General features: G+C 37.7%; 1 protein-coding gene across 3 annotated transcripts in view; it reads right to left on the bottom strand.

Moving 5' to 3' along the window:
* The window catches only part of LOC129769366 (ion transport peptide-like), a 94704-nt gene extending 79460 nt beyond the window's left edge, over nt 1-15244 (bottom strand). For 2 of the 3 annotated variants that reach the window (XM_055771591.1, XM_055771596.1), the window contains exon 1: nt 15045-15244. In XM_055771591.1, the coding sequence (XP_055627566.1) occupies nt 15045-15059 (15 nt within the window). In that variant the 5' untranslated portion in view covers nt 15060-15244. Of the gene's footprint in view, nt 1-6656; nt 7301-15044 lie in introns of those variants that run through there. The other variant, XM_055771595.1, reaches the window with a different exon arrangement.
* Between the last annotated feature and the right edge of the window lie 4820 nt (nt 15245-20064).

Raw genomic sequence — 20064 nt, 5'->3', positions numbered from 1 at the left:
TCAAAAAATATTCTTCTTGCCCACGTGAACTCGATCTATATCCCCTCCCCCCTCTCCATGAACAAGCGTGGACATTGTATTACCCCGTACACATCCCCCCCCCCCCTAAAGTTGTCCACGTGGTATGTAGACAGCCCCTTAATCTGTATCATTCCAGATAAATCTGTACGTGTGGCAACACTGGTGGTGATATGTGAAACAAATATATAATCACCTGTGGTCGTAATGTCTATCAGATTTGAGATCTCTTTGCAATTCTTCTTCTTTTTGGATGGGACAAACGTAGTCAGTGGAACTTTTGCCTTCTCAACATAGGCATTTACTTGCGTCATATTTTTACTTTGTTGAGGTTTTTATAACGAAAAACACGCTATGAGCGTATTCTAGAATACGCGTGACCACGAGAACAAATTTCTTCGACGAAACATCTTCCGGTTAGAACGAGAATCGAACTCGAACCGGCATGATAATGTGTGACACTAACCACTCGGCTACGGGAGTACCTTTGGAGTTCGTGCATTGGAAATAAGGACTCTTTCGACATAAAGTCAACTTATGTATTGTTCGGACGAGGACAGATACGAATCGATACGAAAATTCTGCTGCTTCCACAAAACCACGCAAACGATCGGCCTTCTTCAGGATTCAATTTTATTATTCAACATAATTGCCTTCGAGGGCGATACAGCGATTATAGCGATCTTGCAACTTTTCGATGCCATTTTTATAGTACTCTATCAGTTTTTCCAAAATAGGCCTCGGTTTCGGAAATCACTTCATCATCGGTATTAAATTCTTGCCAGCGAGCATTCTCTTCAGGTCTGCGAAAAGAAAATAGTCGCTGGGGGCCAGATCTGGAGAATACGGTTGATGCGGAAGCAGTCCGAAGCCCAATTCATGCAATTTTGCCAACGTTTTAATTGATTTGTGATTTTTCCATTTTTTTCACAATAACAAAAGTTGCTTCACTCTCAATGCTGGTACTCACGAACCAATCGACCGATTGCTGTCAAACTTTGACACGCATCCATGGAAAAATTGTGCTTTGTGATAATCAAGTAGATTTTTGTAAGAGGCTTCAACCTTATGAAATTTTCATCCGATCTGTTAAGTGAATTGAATTAAACAATTCCATAGTCTCTATCTACCAATTTCCCAATAGTTATCATCTTTTTCTTCTTCTTTGTCTTAAATGGCACTAACGTTCCTAGAGGAACTTCGCCGTCTCAACGTAGTATTACTTGCGTCATTTTTATTAATAATTAGTTGAGTTTCCTATACCGAATAACACGCCTTGAATGCATTTAATGCCCTCCACGACCGCAAAAAAATCCTAAATTTCAGGACGGCCAAGAAAAACGACCGCGAAGGATGACTCTGCCATAAAGCGAGCCTCCAAGAAAAATCCATCCAAGGCCTCGAAAAATCCGGAACGAACTGAACTTGTCCGTGGCCAACGCGATCAACGGATCTGAACCCTATAGAGAACCTACGGGAGATCGTGAAAAGGTCGGTATACACGGAGAAGTCGAAGAATAAGCAGCAACTATGGGATAGGATCCAAGCTTGTTGATACGTCATCTCGGTCACCACGTGCCAGAAGCTGGTGGAATCTATGCCGAACCGGGTGCGTGAAGTAATGCGTAACAAAGGTTACATGACCAAGCACTAACCATAGAAGCTTTTCACGGTATGAATTTGCTTGTTGTTATTTTTACCATGAATTTTAAGACCGGTCTTAATTTTTGTCGCGTCAGTTTAGTTATTAAGTATGCTTGAAACGCATTTGTTAATGAATGACTATTGTTTTAACTACATATGTTATAAATTTCTTCGAACAACGCAAATAAATTATTATAAATGGATTGAAGCACTGGATTGGATTATTTTTTCTCAAACTTTCGTTACTTTCTTTTTTTGCTTGAGCAGTGGTCTTAATGTTTTGTTCGACACTGTAGGGTAAGTCGGGGTGATTTGGGCCACCCCTTTATCTCGAAAAGTACGGCTCAACCTGAATTTTTCATAATGTTATCTCCTTTTATTGTTAAACCGTACGAACCTAACGTAAAAAACTTTGGTAAAACTTTACAGGTAGGGAGAAACGGTAGTATGAACACTCAAGCACTTTGATTGTATGAAAATGTATGTTTTTCGATTGTGGTTTTATGGTTTTTTTCCGACGATCAAACAAACTTTTCGTGTATTGTGCAGAAAAGTTCTGTTCGCCTACAGAAGAGGAACTATTTAATGCAGAGAAACTGTAAGTATGATAACAATAAATTTAATAAATTGCATTGAAGTTTTTGCATGCTGTGTGGGTGACATGTACACGTTTCTGTGGGGTGAATGGGTCATACAAGTTTGAGACTTTTCATTGGTCTAATTGATTCCAGATGCTGCGGAATTACAAAACAATTATAGACAGACAACGTTGGAAGAAGAAGGAACATGAAAGAGTAACGCAAGCCATCAAGGACGGATTTTCTTTGTACAAAGCAACGAAAGTGTTTGAAAATTCTCGAACAACAGTGAAAGGATTCATGTAGAATTCGAAATGGTCTCAATCCAATTTTTCTGATCTGGCTTCTGGACAAGACACCTGGTATCGATTCCAGAACACTGTTACTGGTTGTAATATTATCCCAAATTACTTTACATATACATAAGTATGTTTTTTTTCGATGAAACACACACATGACCAAATCATCCCACATAGAATTTTTATGTCCAAAAATCATCTCTTATGTTTTATCATACATTTAGTAGTTTGAAGCTTCATATAATGATTAAACATTATTGATTATAAGAAAACAAGTGACTTTTTTTTGTTTAGACTATATTGGTTTGGAAATATAAAGCGATTTGCTTAGGAGGTCCTAATTGCTCCACTTACCCCATTTAAATGAATTCATTCCTAGCCGCCAGTTGCTGGATAATATTGCCCCACTTACAAACGGTTTTAGTGTTGGGTAAACAACGCCCTCTGCGATTCATTGTTGAGTTGTTCTACCGTCAATAAACGGGGTTGCCAACTAGGCAGAAAAAAACATTGTTTGCCCCACACATACAAAAAAAAACAGAAAGCTCGGTAAGAAAAAGCAGTGCTGGCAAACGACTCCATTCAATTAAGGAAGTAAGAAGTAGGCACCTGAACAAATTAAATTGTTTTTTTTTTCTAGAAAAAAAAATATAGAGCCGGAAGAATTAGCCGGAAGGTTAAAGGAATAAGAGATAAGAGGTTAATCGAAATTGATAATTGAAAAATAGTTGTTACTTGCTATTTGTTGTTTTACAGAAATTAAGAATCTAGAAAAGTTTTCTGAAGGAAAAGGAAGGTTGGAATATCAAAAGGAGGAGAGAAGAAGAGGACGTTTAAATAAGATAACGTTTGGTTTTGTGTGAAAGTAACGTGTGCCTGTTGAACCAAATCCGTAAACTAATTACCTGGACAGGTCCTTGAATTAAAAAAATGAACTTTTTTTCGGATGGTGATTAAATAAACTAAGACAGATAATTGAGTTTGATCAATTTCCCATGGAAGGTAATTATATTAGCTCACTTGCAAAGAAAAATTCTACGCCCTTGCGAGCGGCCTTCCGGCAGTTAACCGAAACATTCACCATGGTGGACGAAAACATGTGTGTAGGCATGTTTTTGAGTTCTTTCTTCGTTTTATTTATCAATTCCTTCTCAGTTTTCGCGCCAAAATTGTTGGGGTTTATCTTACGCTTCAGGTGTGCCCGGAAATTCTCGATGGGACTTTGCTGGGGGACGTTCGGTGGGCTCGCCGACTTGGATACCACATCGATATTCAGCCGCTCCATCTCCTCTAACGATCGCTTCCAGTAGTGAGCCGATGCCACATCCGGCCAGAGCACCGCGTCTTCGCCCTTATGGTATTTCTTGATGAACGACGCAACTTCCAGCAGGCACTTCGTACTATAAATTTCCCCGTTCACGACCAGTCCGGAGCTAAAGAGGAGCGGCTTTGACATCCCCTTCTCGCTGATTGTCAGCCACAGCAGCACCTTCTTGGGGAACTTGGTGTGTGAAATGAACTTCACTTCGGAGCTCACTTCCTTCGTGGGGGGAGTAAAATACGGAATGCCCTGCCAGTCCTTGCCCTCCAAGGGTGAGATGTGTCTCGTCGTCCATCACCCCCGCCACGTCACGATTCGCCGGGAAAATCGACTTGACCATCTTATTCAGCCGCTGCCGCTGCGTCATTGTCTGAAGCTTCGAGACCAGTGGACAGGACTTCCGCTTCCTGACATGTATGTCCATGTTCGCCAGGTACTTTTTCACTGTTTGGCCGGCACGCAGCGATGTAGCCACTTTTCCATCGATCTTCCTCTTCAGCATCCTTTGGAGCTTCTTGTCGCTCAGGATCGTCGGCCGTCCGGAGCCGGGCTTTCTTTCGATGCTCTGATTGTTGTCCAATAGTGACAAGATGTTGTAGATGCCGGAACGGGCGTATCCGGCGCCCATAAAGTGCCACACGATGTCCGTTCTCGACGCGACGGATACCGTTCTTTGAACACGAATACTTCTGAACGGAGTAGCTTCACTGTTTTCGCCATCACGGTTATAGTTCGAATGATGGAGCTGTCAATTTTTTTCTGCTGATTCATGGGTTGCTATGTTTGATGCTATGCTGCATGGGTAATTTCGTCAATGCGTGTGAAGATAAATCCATGAAAAAGCGGCAACTTTTGTCCATTTTTTTTGCAAACGTTATAAAGGGTGAAATACTGGAAACCCGTCCACGAGACAACCGCATCATCCACTTCGGGAAACTACACACAAAGAGAAAGAAAAACTCACACCAACCCACACTTCAGACGGAACCTGAAGAAGACCCAAATTTTTTTGGAAGCGATATTACTACATATGTATTGGCATTTTGCGACAAACAAAAACTTGAATGAGTTGTCGGTTGATGAAGTCATCACATGTCAACGGAGGAGTGAAAAGATCAATTAATTAGTCATTTTCGTCATATAACTCGCTTGGGAGGGACTCGTAATATAAACACACCAACGGTGATCCTTGCCGTCACAGACCCAGATTATATACTGGGGTTGCTAGCTCAACAGAAGTATGAAATGCGAAAGTTTGTGAGAAAAATTGGAGCAGATTAACTAAAAAAGGTATGCACGGAGAAAAATAAGAACAAAAAATGAAACGATTATAGAAAACAAAAGAAATAAATCAGTACAAGACAGATTGTCGACACAACCGGCATAAAAATGAAAATATGAAACACTGGGCGACATCTGGTGTTAAAATCCATGTGTGTGAGGCAATTTGCTCTCTATCGGGTTAGTTGACCCAAAGAAAGTTTCAAGTTCTCGAAATTTGAATGAAAGTTATCACGTGATAATATTAAATGCATAAAACGCGTAGCACTGAACCTGACTTTTCTTAATTTGAATTTTCTGAAATCCCTACTAAATCTCATTATTATAAAATAAAATTACTGTCAGATACAATTTTATTTCAAGATTTTTTCACCATTCGCAAAAAAACTGTTACTCTATTACATAGAGGAACATATTTGAGGCGAAAAAAAAAAGATTTTCATTCATATTTTTTATTCCATCTGAAAATCCGTTATCATTTCCGCTTCACAACGATGGAACATAAGCTTACTGCATTCCTACAAGATGTCAAACTCAATACTGAAGGGAAGTATCGTCAATAAAAATGGCCGTGTAGGGTTGAAGAATAATGATAATGCCGAATGAAGTGATTCTTACTAATATTGTTATTACTTAATGATCGTGTAAGAGCCGTTTGACGCATTCATTTTATTTACTTTGTTTTTATTTATTTAGTTCCGAAATTGAAAGGGAATTAATTTGTTCATTAACGACCATGTCGAATCTTAAGTTAAAACAAATGTAGACTTCTTGCTTCTCTATCTAATTCTCTCTTCATCCCATCTTCCCGTAGTCAAATCTTTGTTTGAGGTCGTACAGTTTTTAGTGCATAGTGGTCTTCAAAGAATGGGTTGATGATGGTTTGAGTTGCATCGTCAATGAGAACTTAAAACATTAATTTATCCGAAATGTGTTGGAAAGAGAACTGTGTCAGTCAACTTAGTTAGTCAATACAGAAAAGATACAGAATTTAGTAGTATCGCGAGGCACCAAGTTCTATCAATGATCTTGATAACAACATTTTATTTTTCGACATTTTCTAATAGTTTCCCCAAGTTGTAGTACACATATTACTGCATCATGGCTCGTCCATGATACCGCAATTCTCTGGTTATACGACGTGATCACTCCAGAAACTGGAAGTAATTCTCTTGAAAACAACACAATCCAAAACATTCCCATTGTTTGCATACACATATCTCAAATATCAATTAAAATCAACTCACAATCAGAACACGTTTCATGAAAAAAAACATTGTTATTTTATTCCAATCAACACACTCGGTCTACTCATAGATCAGTTGAAGGAAAGATGACCACCCACAGAGATGAGTCGCGCCTCGAATCAAATCAAAGCACATCGCAAGTTAAATCATCAAGGCCAAAACCTGCGTCACATCTCCGATAATGCAACCATCGTATATCTTGATTTCCGGCGAATTCTTTCAAAATTTTTCAAGCAACAACAAGGCTTCGACAGGTCATTATACTCACTTTAGTAAAGGTGAACACGCTCGTCTGATTTCCTCAGACGAAAGCAAACGCCTAGTGGTGCTCACTAGAAAGTCACCTACGCCTAAATTCGCTTGGAAATAACTAAAATACTTTCGATGTTCTTGTTGCAGTTTGTAATCATGTAGCACCAAAAAAAGAAACAATTATATTACAAAGGTTTCACGTCACTCGTATCATTCACATCTCGGGAAATATTTCAAGGATTACCACAATACAGCGCACTATTCATGTGTTGCAGAATACTCCAATCAATGTGACGGAGAGTTTCCTATGTGTTTGAATTTCTACTCCGGTCTCCATCTCGGTCTTCAGTGATATTAAATTTGCTTATCCACTTCCGGACCACACAAAAAAAATCGTCGTATGCAGTTAAACATAAACACTCTCGCTTATCATGGACGAATTCCTCAGTCAGAATGCGTTAAATCACGAAGCTGACGAAGCTCAATTTTCAATCACTCGATGTCGTATTTTTTCTCAGCGTGCCATTTGATTCGAAATCGAACAAATGTTTATCACGGTACTATCTTTTTTAACAAATCACGTATTGGAACCGTATCAATGAAACACGGAAACAAATGAATGAGATTTTCTACACGCCTCGAAATCGTATGTCGTTCAGTTGCTGGCGAATCTGCACTGAAAGTATTATTTTATGGGACCGTCTGGCAAACCGGAGGAGCGATACGCACACCAGTCTGAGTACTCTATTAGGTCTAATTTATTTGTTTTGAGAATATTTGATTAGGGCACCGTGCGGTAGTCAGAACAGTACGGGCTTGGTTTGGTCAGTCATAGAACATGAAAAGCCCTCAGATACACCATTAAGTGCGTGTATTCAATAACCACAATGTTACAAATCCTTCTGAAAACAATGAGTTCCGAAGAGGGAGTATGAACATACAAACTACACGGTACACCCTAACGAAAGGACAGTAGAGGACCGCTCCGGACTAACAAAAATCCACTCTAATGTTTACAATACATGTAAGATTATATCCATAGGGAAACACACAAAAAAAAGGAAAACCATACGATCACTTGCGTGAAAGCCTGCTAATACTGGGGAAACACTCTGGCCGCAGTTTTATTTTTGGCAATAGAGAATACTTATGTTGTGACAGGATGCTTCTATTAGCAATTTTTGACATGATGCCATGGTATGCGACCCACACGGAACTTGGTAAATGTTCCATTGGATGGCAAAATCAGTGGTGGTAGTGAGATCGTCATTTTAGCAATTCACTTTCGCTGCCCGATGCTCCACCAGTACAGTTTGCTTGGTAACGAATGTGTCCACAAGACTCGGGAGCACACGGTAATTCATAAACACTGATTGAATAATTTCATTAACTCAAACCCTGCCTGCATTTCGTAGGCAAGCGTTTATGTGGTTCAGCACAGCTCAGCTTCACTCATCGGCAGTTGATCATCTTGGCAAGACGCATGATACATCGATGGAGTTACCTAGTACTGTGTAAAATATTGCTACATGGATACCAGCTTATTTTGGTTACAATTAGCAAGATGTTTCTCAGTCTACAAACTGGTCTTCATCCGTTTCATTTTCAGCATATTCCACCACCTTACTCAACCATGGAATCTTTAACCTCAACACTGGAATGTATGAATCTTTAAATCGACACAACCAACGCAAAGTGATGTCTTCACTTGACGCTATAATACCTCCCATACGATGCTGGGACAGCTATTTTGGAATGGGTTAATGTAGATATCAACGTGTTACACAGAACAGAATACTTCGATAGAGGTTTTAACAAGTTTGAGCCGAACTCAATTCTGTTTGTTATTTAAATAATTGGACTGCACTGAATCGTGGAATGACGAATAATGCTTGAAACATTTAGAATCTGGAATTCTAAAACCAGTTCTATTACGGGATTGGATAAAGGTACAAAAAATGTTTTTATTTTGATATAAAAACATTTTGATATAAAACTAATTTATTGTTCTTTTCAGAAAAAAATCCATTACAGTTTTGAGAGACGAATGAACTGCAAAGTTTAAAATCTCTTAAAAACAAAGAAGCAAAGCAAGCATTACAGTTTTGTTGAATACTTTTTTTTTTAATTCAGACTTTCCGTTGCTCAACCTCAGCGGTAATTTTATTCCACGATCTCTTCATGTCTGCATGCAGCATCTCGAGTCACTTTGGCACCCTTCTTAACACATTAAGGACCGATCACGAAATAACCTGTGTTTTCTACAGTTGATGGTTAAATCCATGGTTTTCCAAGAATCTAACAAGACCAAGCTTGACAAATTCCCAATATTTTTGAATTGGGTGGAGTTGGGGGCAATCAAGGCCGAAAGTTTTCAGATACGACTACTAGGGCCGCTGCTACAAAACTGCTCTTATTTGTCTTATTTGTCTTATTTGTCTTATTTGTCTTATTTGTCTTATTTGTCTTATTTGTCTTATTTGTCTTATTTGTCTTATTTGTCTTATTTGTCTTATTTGTCTTATTTGTCTTATTTGTCTTATTTGTCTTATTTGTCTTATTTGCCTTATTTGTCTTATTTGTCTTATTTGTCTTATTTGTCTTATTTGTCTTATTTGTCTTATTTGTCTTATTTGTCTTATTTGTCTTATTTGTCTTATTTGTCTTATTTGTCTTATTTGTCTTATTTGTCTTATTTGTCTTATTTGTCTTATTTGTCTTATTTGTCTTATTTGTCTTATTTGTCTTATTTGTCTTATTTGTCTTATTTGTCTTATTTGTCTTATTTGTCTTATTTAATGTTTTCCTTGTAGTTGTCCCCCTCGCCGAAGTGGCGCTTAAGCCAACCGCTTACCTGCGTAAATCCTCCGGTAGCGACGAACTTGCGTCGCGGGTTACATAGTGTAATATTGCACTATGTTTCCACAATCCATTGATCTGATCGATTATTTCTATTCAGTGTCAGTTTATCGACGATGAGAGAGTTTTGGTTTTGAAAGTTTTTTAAGGAATGCGCCAAGGGGCTATTTTCATAAGTTTGAAAAATCTGGAAGTGAAACGTGATTTTGTTCATCAAACAATGAAACTTCCTCGTTGGATGATCGGAAAGATTCAGCAGAAGACGTTCAGCAAGGACTGAGCGAAAATCATAGAAAATAACAACGTAAAATGGCCGCTGAATTCAATGTTTCCAAATCGATAATGCACAATGTGCTCAAACATGACCTGGGATGTCAAGCTTTTAAGAAATTTGAAGCTCATGGAGTTTCGGATGCTTCTATGAATAAACGGTTCGAAAAGACAATACCCCCGCTATCACGGCACGGTGGGAAAGGATTTGTCGCATCTCAATGATGATTGGAGAAGATATTTGCAAACGCGCCAATTATTTTTAGAAAGGTGATAAAATTCCTGCTTTATATGATAAAACACATGGACAGTGTCAATATGTAGCATTGGCACTTACGTATCAATGCTACAGGAGCGTAATTGTCATTATGTGTTTATTGTTTCGAAATTAAATTTAATCTGAGGTCTGTTTGTGATCATACATTTTGAAACTTCTGTTCTATGAAGACAATTTAGCTAACCTCAATCAAGAAGTAGAAGCAGCCTTTGACATACAGTGTATCTTCATTTCAAAAGAAGCTAACGATTTCTTCAATGAAACGTCAGAAGAATCTTCTCCTATCAGGCTAAATGAATTCCGTTTTAAGTGCTCACAAAAATCTTCATGCTGTCCTTCGAGATGCCAACTAAATTTTTGAAAGGGCTAGAAAATTTTAAAAAAAATGAAAAAAGCTGAAAAAATCGAGATTTTTTTGTCAATTTGGAATAAGCAAAATTAATAGCATTCTTTTGGGATAAAATTTTACCCCAAACCCCAAACCAAATAATTGGGATAAAATTTTCCTTGCTTTCGTTTACAGTGAAGTCAATGTAAGGATTATTAAAATTAGAGTGTTTTAGAACTTGATTGCAGAGTGTAATGTAAAACTTTATCGAATCGGTCTTGGCCTTGGTTGTGTAAAATTTTACATATCGACAAATATTTATTGATCAATATTTCTATAGCAGCACCTAATTAATGAGAAAACACCATACCATACTTCTGTGTGCTTATACCAGATATGTATAGAAATAGATAAAGTCGTCATAAAGGTCTAGTAGAGCGATGTAGGATTTACACAAGTAGAAGGAAATAATATAATTTTGGGGAGAAAAAAAATTACAATTACAAGAATCATTTACTTCGTGTGCTAGCCTTCGGCCGAACGATATTGCTATAGGAGGAACAACATGTGTGTCAAGTTCTGCGTTGCAAAATTTTTGTCATGATAAGATCTAAAAGTCGTCTGAAGATAGTTTTAATGTAGAATTTTACAAATAAAAGATAGAGCAAAAAAATCGTTTTTCTTCATAGTGACTCTAATGGAACTTAGAAAAGAAATCCTTGATCCTACTTAACATTATTGATGTTTTTTACCTAAAAACTCATGATTTTAGGTTTGGATTACTGAAATACAAAATAAACCATTGGCCCTTTCAGGGTTACCAAAAATCACAACTAAAGAGTTATTTCTAAAATTTCGATGCATCCTAAAATAATATCCTGAGTGATAATGAAATGAATGAAATGTTTTACTAGTCATACGTAAACAATGCGATCGTGTTCTGAACACATCCCCCTATAATATTTGAATATATATAATGGTTTCCCCAAAATTAATATATATTGGTTTACCCTAAATTACACCCAAAATTAATGTTTAGCACATGATTTGACATACAGATTTTGAATATTAAATGAGCTTAAAAATAACGAAAAATGTGCTACCCTCCCATACTAGTACAGTATTTGTATAATATATATGCCATAGCAATATAACAGTAATATGAGAGAGCGAAACAAGAGACACATTGCAAATGAGCACGCATTAATTCTTTCCACATACACGCAACCGCAAAGAATACAGATTCACGTTTATGCTATCCTTTTTGCTCTTAAAAATCTCTTTCCATACATACTTTTAACCCTTTTAATACGGCAGTGTGCTACGCCGGAGTGCTACCGCTGTACGGAGCACTAAAAAAATTAAGCAATATTTTTGACGCAATTTTTTTTTGCGTAATGGCATCAACAAATGGTAAAGAACATTTCTTGGCTCAATTTTTGGGAAAAGAGAAAAGTCACAGATTACCAAATCAAGTGAATACGGTGAATGATTCAGGATACAAACTCTATTCCAGCCCAAAAACTGACGCACGATCAGTGTTTTGTGACTTGGTGGCTTATCGTGTAGAAGAGCCCAACTTTCTGGATTGAGGAGGGTTGAATTCGGTGGATTCTGGCCATCAAATGGTGCAAAACTGTGAGATAATAATATTAGTATAATATAGCTCAAGTACCGGAACTTTTTTGATACATTGTGTGCTACCTTTCAAACAGTAGTGCATAGAGGATATAACGATAAGAAACCGTGTGTGAACAATTACCATGAATAACCATGTCGGGTAAGTGGGGGTGACTTGGACACCCCCTTGTCTCGAAAAGTACGGCTCAAATTGAATTTTTTATAGTGTCATCTCCTTTTATTGTTGAACCGTATATACTTAACGTAAAAAAAACTTTGGTAAAATTTGTCAAGTGGAGGGAAACGGCAGCATGAACAAAGTAAGCAATTTGATGGAAAGAAAATATTAGTTTCTCCATCATAGGTTTAAGGTTTTTTTTTCTGTAAGTTTGATGACAATAAATGAAATAAATTGCACTTTAGTTTTTGCATGTTGTGTGGGGTGAAATGGACACGTTTCTGTGGGGTAAACTGATCATACAGGTTTGAAACTTTTCTTTGGTCTAATTGATTTCAGAGGACGCGGAATCACAAAACAAGATGAACAGACAACGTTCGAAGAAGGAGCTTGTAAGAGCCGTCAAGGATGGATTTTCTTTGTACAAAGCATCGAAAGTGTTTGAAAATACTCGAACAACATTGAAAAGAATCATGCAAATTCGGCGGCCGCATTCTAAGAATCACACAGAACCTTTTCTCCACCTCAGCAGGAACTGTAGATGATGAATCATATCCTCGACCTGCAAAATCTGCTATATGGTTTAACGTCACATGATATCCGGGAAATGGCATTTGAATTGGCTGAAAAAGTACGTTTACTCACTTATTCACTTAGCCGGAAGAGAAGGGTTTGGCGGTTTCTTGATGCGCCTCAAATGTCACATTCAAAAATCATTGTCACCGAATATCTAGCGTATGCTACATGTTAGGTAACGCCATCTTAATGTACCATAAAATTTCGTTGCTGAAAAAAGGAATTGCATGATCTGGCTCCTGGCCAAGATACCTGGTATCGATCCCAGAACACTGTTACTGATTAGAATATTATCCTGAATTACTTTACAGGAGCATAAGTATGTTTTTTCGATGATACACAAATAAAAATATTATAAAAATATTAAGCGTTTTGCTTAGAGGGTCCAAATTACCCCCACTTACCATATAACAACGAAATCTATCAAAAGGATGCCCCAATTGCGGAAACTATTGCTCTTCCTTTCATCGAGTAGCTACGCGTAATGGGTATAAAAATTTCATACTGCCTTCCAAGTTTGCACAGCGGCATTTTTTGGGGTTGACATCACACACCCTCATTCTCCGACCGTTAATTTTATGTAACTGCGCACCAACGATTGCTGATAGCGGGTTTAAAATTCAGACCATGTCTCACGTGGCATTACCGGTGACATATACAGAACTGAACATTTGGACTTTAATGCAACAATAGTTACTATTCACCAGAAATAAAAATAAATGTAACTACCGATTCGGTTTGTTTGATCCGTTGAAGCGTACTTCAGAATGAAGCAAATCTGACGCAACGCTTTCGATTCACTTAATCAAACCACTTTGGACGTTCACTTATATTATGTGGGGAAATGTAGCAATTAACTACCTGTACTAGTTTTGTATACAAGTATATCGCTGCACAAGACATTGAAATGTTTCATTATCTAGAACAATATATTTCTTTTCATCTTGTCAAGATGCAATGTGTATCCGCAAGAAATCTACAAGACAGCTGTTTCTCACTTGTGTTGTAACAGAAAATGTTTCCGACGCGTAAATAAGCTGTTCAATAGCGCCGTTGAAGGTACAACTATTGTATGGAAAATAACCAACTGAGTTGGTTTTTTTTTAATCAGAATCGCCCATGAATGATGCAACACGATTCGGAATTATCGAACATCTCGGCTCTATCAAAAGATCCTTCCCGTGTAGAACAGTTTCCACTAAATTACAGCGCACCATTCATGGAATCTACATTGTTGTTACATGACAAAACAAATCTGGTTAATCACTTGTTAAGTGGGGCTCTCAATTCCAGTGCCACCGTGTCTAGCGAAATATCCGTGTCTATGGGATGATTAGCAAGCATGTCACATTTTAGCGATGTGAATTGAATAGAATAATGACTCACCTGTAGCGACCCGGTGCTGGCAATGATACGCATTGTATAAAACATACTTGTTCGGGGGAACATGCTACGTCGGTGGCACGCGTGTTTACGTAAATCATCGTTTAGAAGTTGCTAAAAAAGGAACTTACGAACGAATTAATTGTGCTATAAATTTCTCACTTCATCGAACTGGGAATAATAGGTTTTACCTAAACAAATCTTTCGTTTGTTTTCAACTAGAATGTGCAATGCATTACAATTTCCATGTTTGTCACAATGACGATTGCAATGTATATTACTGTTCGTTCGAAGACGACCAAATTAGTGCAACTGGTAAGACTATCAATCCCACTCATGAAACGATAAATGGTCAGTGAAAGTTAGGAAATTGAAACTGTTTCAAGGATTTTTTCTTCTTATATGACATGAATTGCCCTGGAAAAGTTTGACCCACAATCATAGTAGATCGTATGATTTTGGATGCTATTAGGACGTATACAGCTGTCATTGAAATGCTACGCAACAATTCGAAGCAATAATTAGAGCAATCACAATTATCCGCAATAGCCCATGATTAATTCGCGCCACAGGTGGAAAACATCCACATCTACGTAATTTTTTTTATCTCGCCCAATACCGGGCATAGCGTGACGAATGACACCATCAGGTCTAGCGCAACTCGGCACAAGTTCAGAGCAAAAACCAACAACCATTGCTATCAAACACACACACCTCTTATTAATCAAATCCGATCACTGTCTATGGTCAGCATTGCTTACTGTAATGCGCAAATAGCTTGTCGTATGACTCGAATTAACTTATTTGTTTATCGAACCACTCGTTTGAAATTGGAAATCCGATAACACGTGATATGAATGTTGGCGATAAGGTGTAATTAAATTGGCACTGCTCGCCTCGTAGCGGCACTTACCTTGGAAGTCACCATTGCACAATGTTAATCCTCGAGGAGTAAATTTCCAGCACACTTCACAGTTCGTTTCTAAACCACGATACGGCAGAACCAGTAGGACCTCAACCTCACTCAAGACACTCCAAAAATCTACCGAATAAAAGAAATTGATAGCCCGTCGTTCTTCCACAGCAACAAAGTTATGTTTTTATCAGCAAACATCTAGCAATGAAATACTTGTGGTGGCAAATTTGTTTTCTTATTTATATACCAGGATAAAATATCAACCCCTAATTGGCCACCCAACGGATGGCCATAGTTGTTTCCATCGTGATCTCGCCAGAGGTGGAGCCGCGGAGCTTTTTTCATATTTGATTGGCAGTGAAAAGAGGAAGGACGTGAAAAAGTGTATGTCCACAAACGCATGCTGCCAATAAGCAACAAATCGAAGCCTAGGGTTGTCTTATTTCGGTTGAATTGCGATCATATATTATGGATTCCTTAGTGAATTTTATTATTGAATTGATTGAGTTTTTTTATTCATAATTATGAATATTATGTCCAATTTATCTAGCAAATAAAAATGTTCTGCATTGCATTAAAATGTTCGTTGCACATGGCTACGTTTTTATTTGAGTTTAAATGACTATGTTTTGTATTGTGAAAATAAACTACCTTCATAATGTAACCTTGACCTAATTGTACAACATGAAAACTCCTAACAATTTCATGCTCGGAACCGGAAGAGCTCTCTCCAGATTTCTCGATGCATTTCTAAAAGTTATCATCTAGGGCAGGGATGGCCAAACGGTAGTCCGCGGTCTACCGGTCGCCCGCGTAGGTATTCCTAGGCGCCCGCCAGCTGGTCTAGGATAGTGTCACCTCCAAACGCCATGGATTAAATATCCCTCCACCTTACGACGTGATCATGTTATGAGGTGTTTATGCTAACCTCAATAAAACGGATTAGTTGTTAGAGTAGATATTTTTATTCCGTTTTAATATTTTCTTTCAGATGGTTAGTTATTTTATATTAACCCATCCAGTTGTTCGACCACAACATGTTATAAAGCAAAAAATTGTCAATAGGAACAATTTCAACGATGTTTTCTACAGGCTTATCATTCATTAAATTATAAATTGAAAATGCTTGAAACATCCGACATAAAGTTTTGAAAATTAATAAAAATTAAATTTTTGGAGAAAAGTTCACCTTTGAAGACTGCGAATGCGAATTTTAATGAAGTATTGTTATTTTTATTTGAAAACTACGATGATTAACGTGAATTGATTCTGCAGATTTCTTTCAAAAAATATAGTCATGAGTGTAACAACAGTGATGAACGAGAAATTATAAATTTCTAAAATTAAATATTGGACCCTATTGTGTAATTTTAATTGAACAGAATTTTGCTCATTAGCTCTATTTCACTGTTATACACTCCGTCCAACTTCTATAAGACCAGGGTATGATCTTGCTGCTTTGTGTCATTGTAAACAAATAATGCTTCCATTGATTTTGTAGAGTGTTTGTATTGGTTACTATCATACACTGCATGATTTTCATATGTTGAGCGTAAACAAATGTTTTTGTATTTTGTCAAGTGTCAAGTTTCTATAAGACCAGTTACTTTTTCCGTTGTTTTAAGTTAGTTTGATTAATGAATTTAAAAAATGCCGACAGGGAAAGTGCTCACTGATAGAGAAAAAGAACAAATCGATACATTTCACCAAGAAAATGTTGGAATTAGAGAAATTGCTCGTCGGATTGGACGATCCCATCAAGTAGTTCTCAATAATTTGACGAATCCTCAAGGATACGGTAAAAAGAAGAAAGCTCCAGTGGAGGCGATCTGGCGTAGTGGTAACATCCATACCTCTCACGCAGAGATCACGAGTTCAATTCTCATTCCCGACATTCTTCCAGAAATGGAAGTAAAAGTGACGAACCAGCCGAAATGTGCTGATAGTCACTATAATAGAGAAAAAAAAAGAAAAGAAAGCTCCACGTAAAGCGAAGCTCTCTGACCGGAATAAGCGGTAAATAATTAGAACAGGTTCGAATACTTCAAAATCGCTTATGCAAATAAAGCAATCTTTGAATTTAAACTTTTCTTGGGAGACAATTCATCAAATTTTGGTAAAAAGTCCTTACATAAAGAGGGCTTAAAAGATTAAAGCTCCTAATCTTACACCATCTCACACCGAAAGACGTCTGAGTTTTGCCAAAGGACTCGTGAATCAACAGTGGAACATGGTATGTCGTGACAAAGAACGTTTTCAAAAGAATTCTTTTACTATATACCATAACGTGATTCTGAAATCCTCTCTCCTACCGTTTTTTCGTCACATTTCGGCAAAATAATGCTACTATTCATACCAGCAAGGAAACTAAGCAACGGATTAGGGACCAAAAACCTCATTTTTTGGACTGACTGGCTCGCTCACCAGACTTGAATCCTGTTGAAAATCTTAGGGGAATTCTTGTACGTGGATTCTACACTGAAGGAAAGCGGTACACCGCGATTGAAGAGCTCAAGGTAGCAATTTCGGAAAAATGGAAAAATATCGACAGATCCGTTCATCAGCATTTGGTAAACAGTATTCCAACATGAATTTTCAAGGTTCTTAGCCGAAACGGCAAGGTTGCCAATTATTGACATGTAAATCAAGCAATAGTTTTGATTTTTTTATTGATAATATTTATGAATTTTGAAATGGTCTTATAGAAACTGGACAGCTGAAATTATCATATTTAAGCACAATAAATAAACAAACTACTCTTTTGAACGAAATTGACATTAAATATAGTTTATTCTAAGCATTCTACAATATATGAATGTATCTTGTTGAAATTCTAATTGTTTGTGTTGCAACGAAATAATTTCAGGGTGGTCTTATAGAAGTTGGACAGAGTGTAGATACAGTCGAGTGAAATCTATCGGCATAATTTATCGAGCTGTTTGGTTTGCTTGTTGCATTCCTGATATTTGGGAAACATTTCGGCAACGTTTCACAATATGCAATTCGTTACACATGATTTGGTTTACATTTTAACGCAAAAACACGTTTTTACATAAAAATAATGATCCTTGATTAAATTGTCCGTGTAAAATGAATATTCCCTAATAGAGTATCAAGTTTTCTGCAAGAAATATTGAACAGAAATCAAATTATATGAAGTGAAAGAGTCGAAACTGAATTAAACCTTACACGCGAAGCTCAGGACACCCTTTGGGATAGTTGCAATGAAGTGGCAGATGAAAATGATATTCAGTTTCCATTTAGAATAAATCCATTACTAACGAAACCGACTGTTATGCGAAAATATTTCGAATCAATCGCAATACGTTTGGTAGCCATCACACTCTAAGCAGTACCCCCAATAACACAATTACCGAAATAATGTTACGAGTTAGTATTAACTTAATTTTGAAAAAATATGATTTTTCTAAATTCCTGGAATCCGGCCGGATAGCAATATTGATGATGTAAATGAGAATTGAAACTGAATGAAGTTGAACAAAAAATATTTCCTGCAGTTTCTCATTTAATCATATCTTTTTTGCTTTAAATAAATACCAATAACGCCTAAAAACGCAATAGTAAAATTACGGAGACACGCACAATCTGTGACACCGTGTACGAGTATACGTGTTATGACTTTGCGCGCGAGTACAGGAGGATTAAAACTTTGTTTTAATCGTCTAGTACTACATTCATTTTCTAATGATATTTTAACATAGTCAACCTTGGTAGAACGCAGCTTAACATTTGAACAATAAGTCGCTCGCAGTGCCCAAAAGTTTGGCCACCCCTGAGCTAGGGTATCCAGTCAAGCTCTTCTATGAACCTTCATTGTCATCGTTCTTTGTTGTGAAAATTATTCAACCCGGGCGCAGCCCTTCCAGACAGAAACCGCATACCCAATTGCAGAGTACATGATCTGCCTCTATGGTAGTCATCTGACAGCCATCTGAATCTTCAAGTAAGAGTTTACTTAATTACTTGATACATGCTTTCAACTTTTGCCCAAGGCTGCTGGTCAACCTTATCGAGAACTTGTTTCAATTATCTGGACATTGAAGTAGAGTTTTTAGCAAATTTTCCACTCTTTTACAGTTTAGCTTTGATGATACCTTGGTCATATGTGGACTGGAAAGGAGGTCTTTCTGAGCGTCTATTCACCATGGAGGTGCGGCTCAAAACAACACCTGTTTCCCATGTAAGGAACGATCATTCGACTGATCGTGCCAACGTGGGTGTCTATATCAGAGTTGTACACGACGGTCCTTCGGCGAGACAAGGGCCTGGTGCAGAGCCTGTAAGCCACACCTAAAAACGAAACGCACAGGAAAATTCACAAAGAAATTCGAGACAGGACAATTGGACTAGACCCAAGCAAAGAACACTAGAGATTATGAGCCCGGGACATAGAACTACAAGTCTCTCAACTTTCTAGCGAGTACCCGATTTTTTTTCGGATATATTAAAAGCCCACTATTTCGACATCGTTGCGCAGCAGGAGGTGTGTTGAATCGCTGTCCAAAACACGATATCAGTCGTCATCGGTGATTTGAACGCTACGGTCGGCCAAAAGAAGGAGGTAGGTTCAGTGCCCATCAGCGAACCAACAAACACTAATCAACTTCGCTGTCTAAAAGATCATGGCAATACTTGCATGGCTTGCACACACTTCAATATCGTTACACCTGGAGATCAGCAGAGCAGAACAAATGTATGGGAAAATGGAAGTCCTGTCTTCGTTGTTTTAAACAATTTACTAGTTAAGGAATCGTAATAGGAAATAATTCCCAGGAGAAGGAAATATATCTTAGTAGGATATTCACGGTGGGTTGTCTATACAGCGTGGTTCTCTTGCAATTGAGAAGGGGAATATCTGTGGAGGAACCTGGTGACTACTTTCTGATTATTGGATATCCATGCAACCTGAAAAGGTAACCGGAACCTCTACAATGAAACGGCCCTACGATATAATTCATGAATCGTCGTGTCGTGATTCTTTACGTACTTTAACAAG

Source organism: Toxorhynchites rutilus, chromosome 2 (genome assembly GCF_029784135.1).
Source record: "Toxorhynchites rutilus septentrionalis strain SRP chromosome 2, ASM2978413v1, whole genome shotgun sequence".
Taxonomy (NCBI): Eukaryota; Metazoa; Arthropoda; class Insecta; order Diptera; family Culicidae; genus Toxorhynchites; species Toxorhynchites rutilus.
This window is presented reverse-complemented; position numbering and strand designations above follow the sequence as displayed.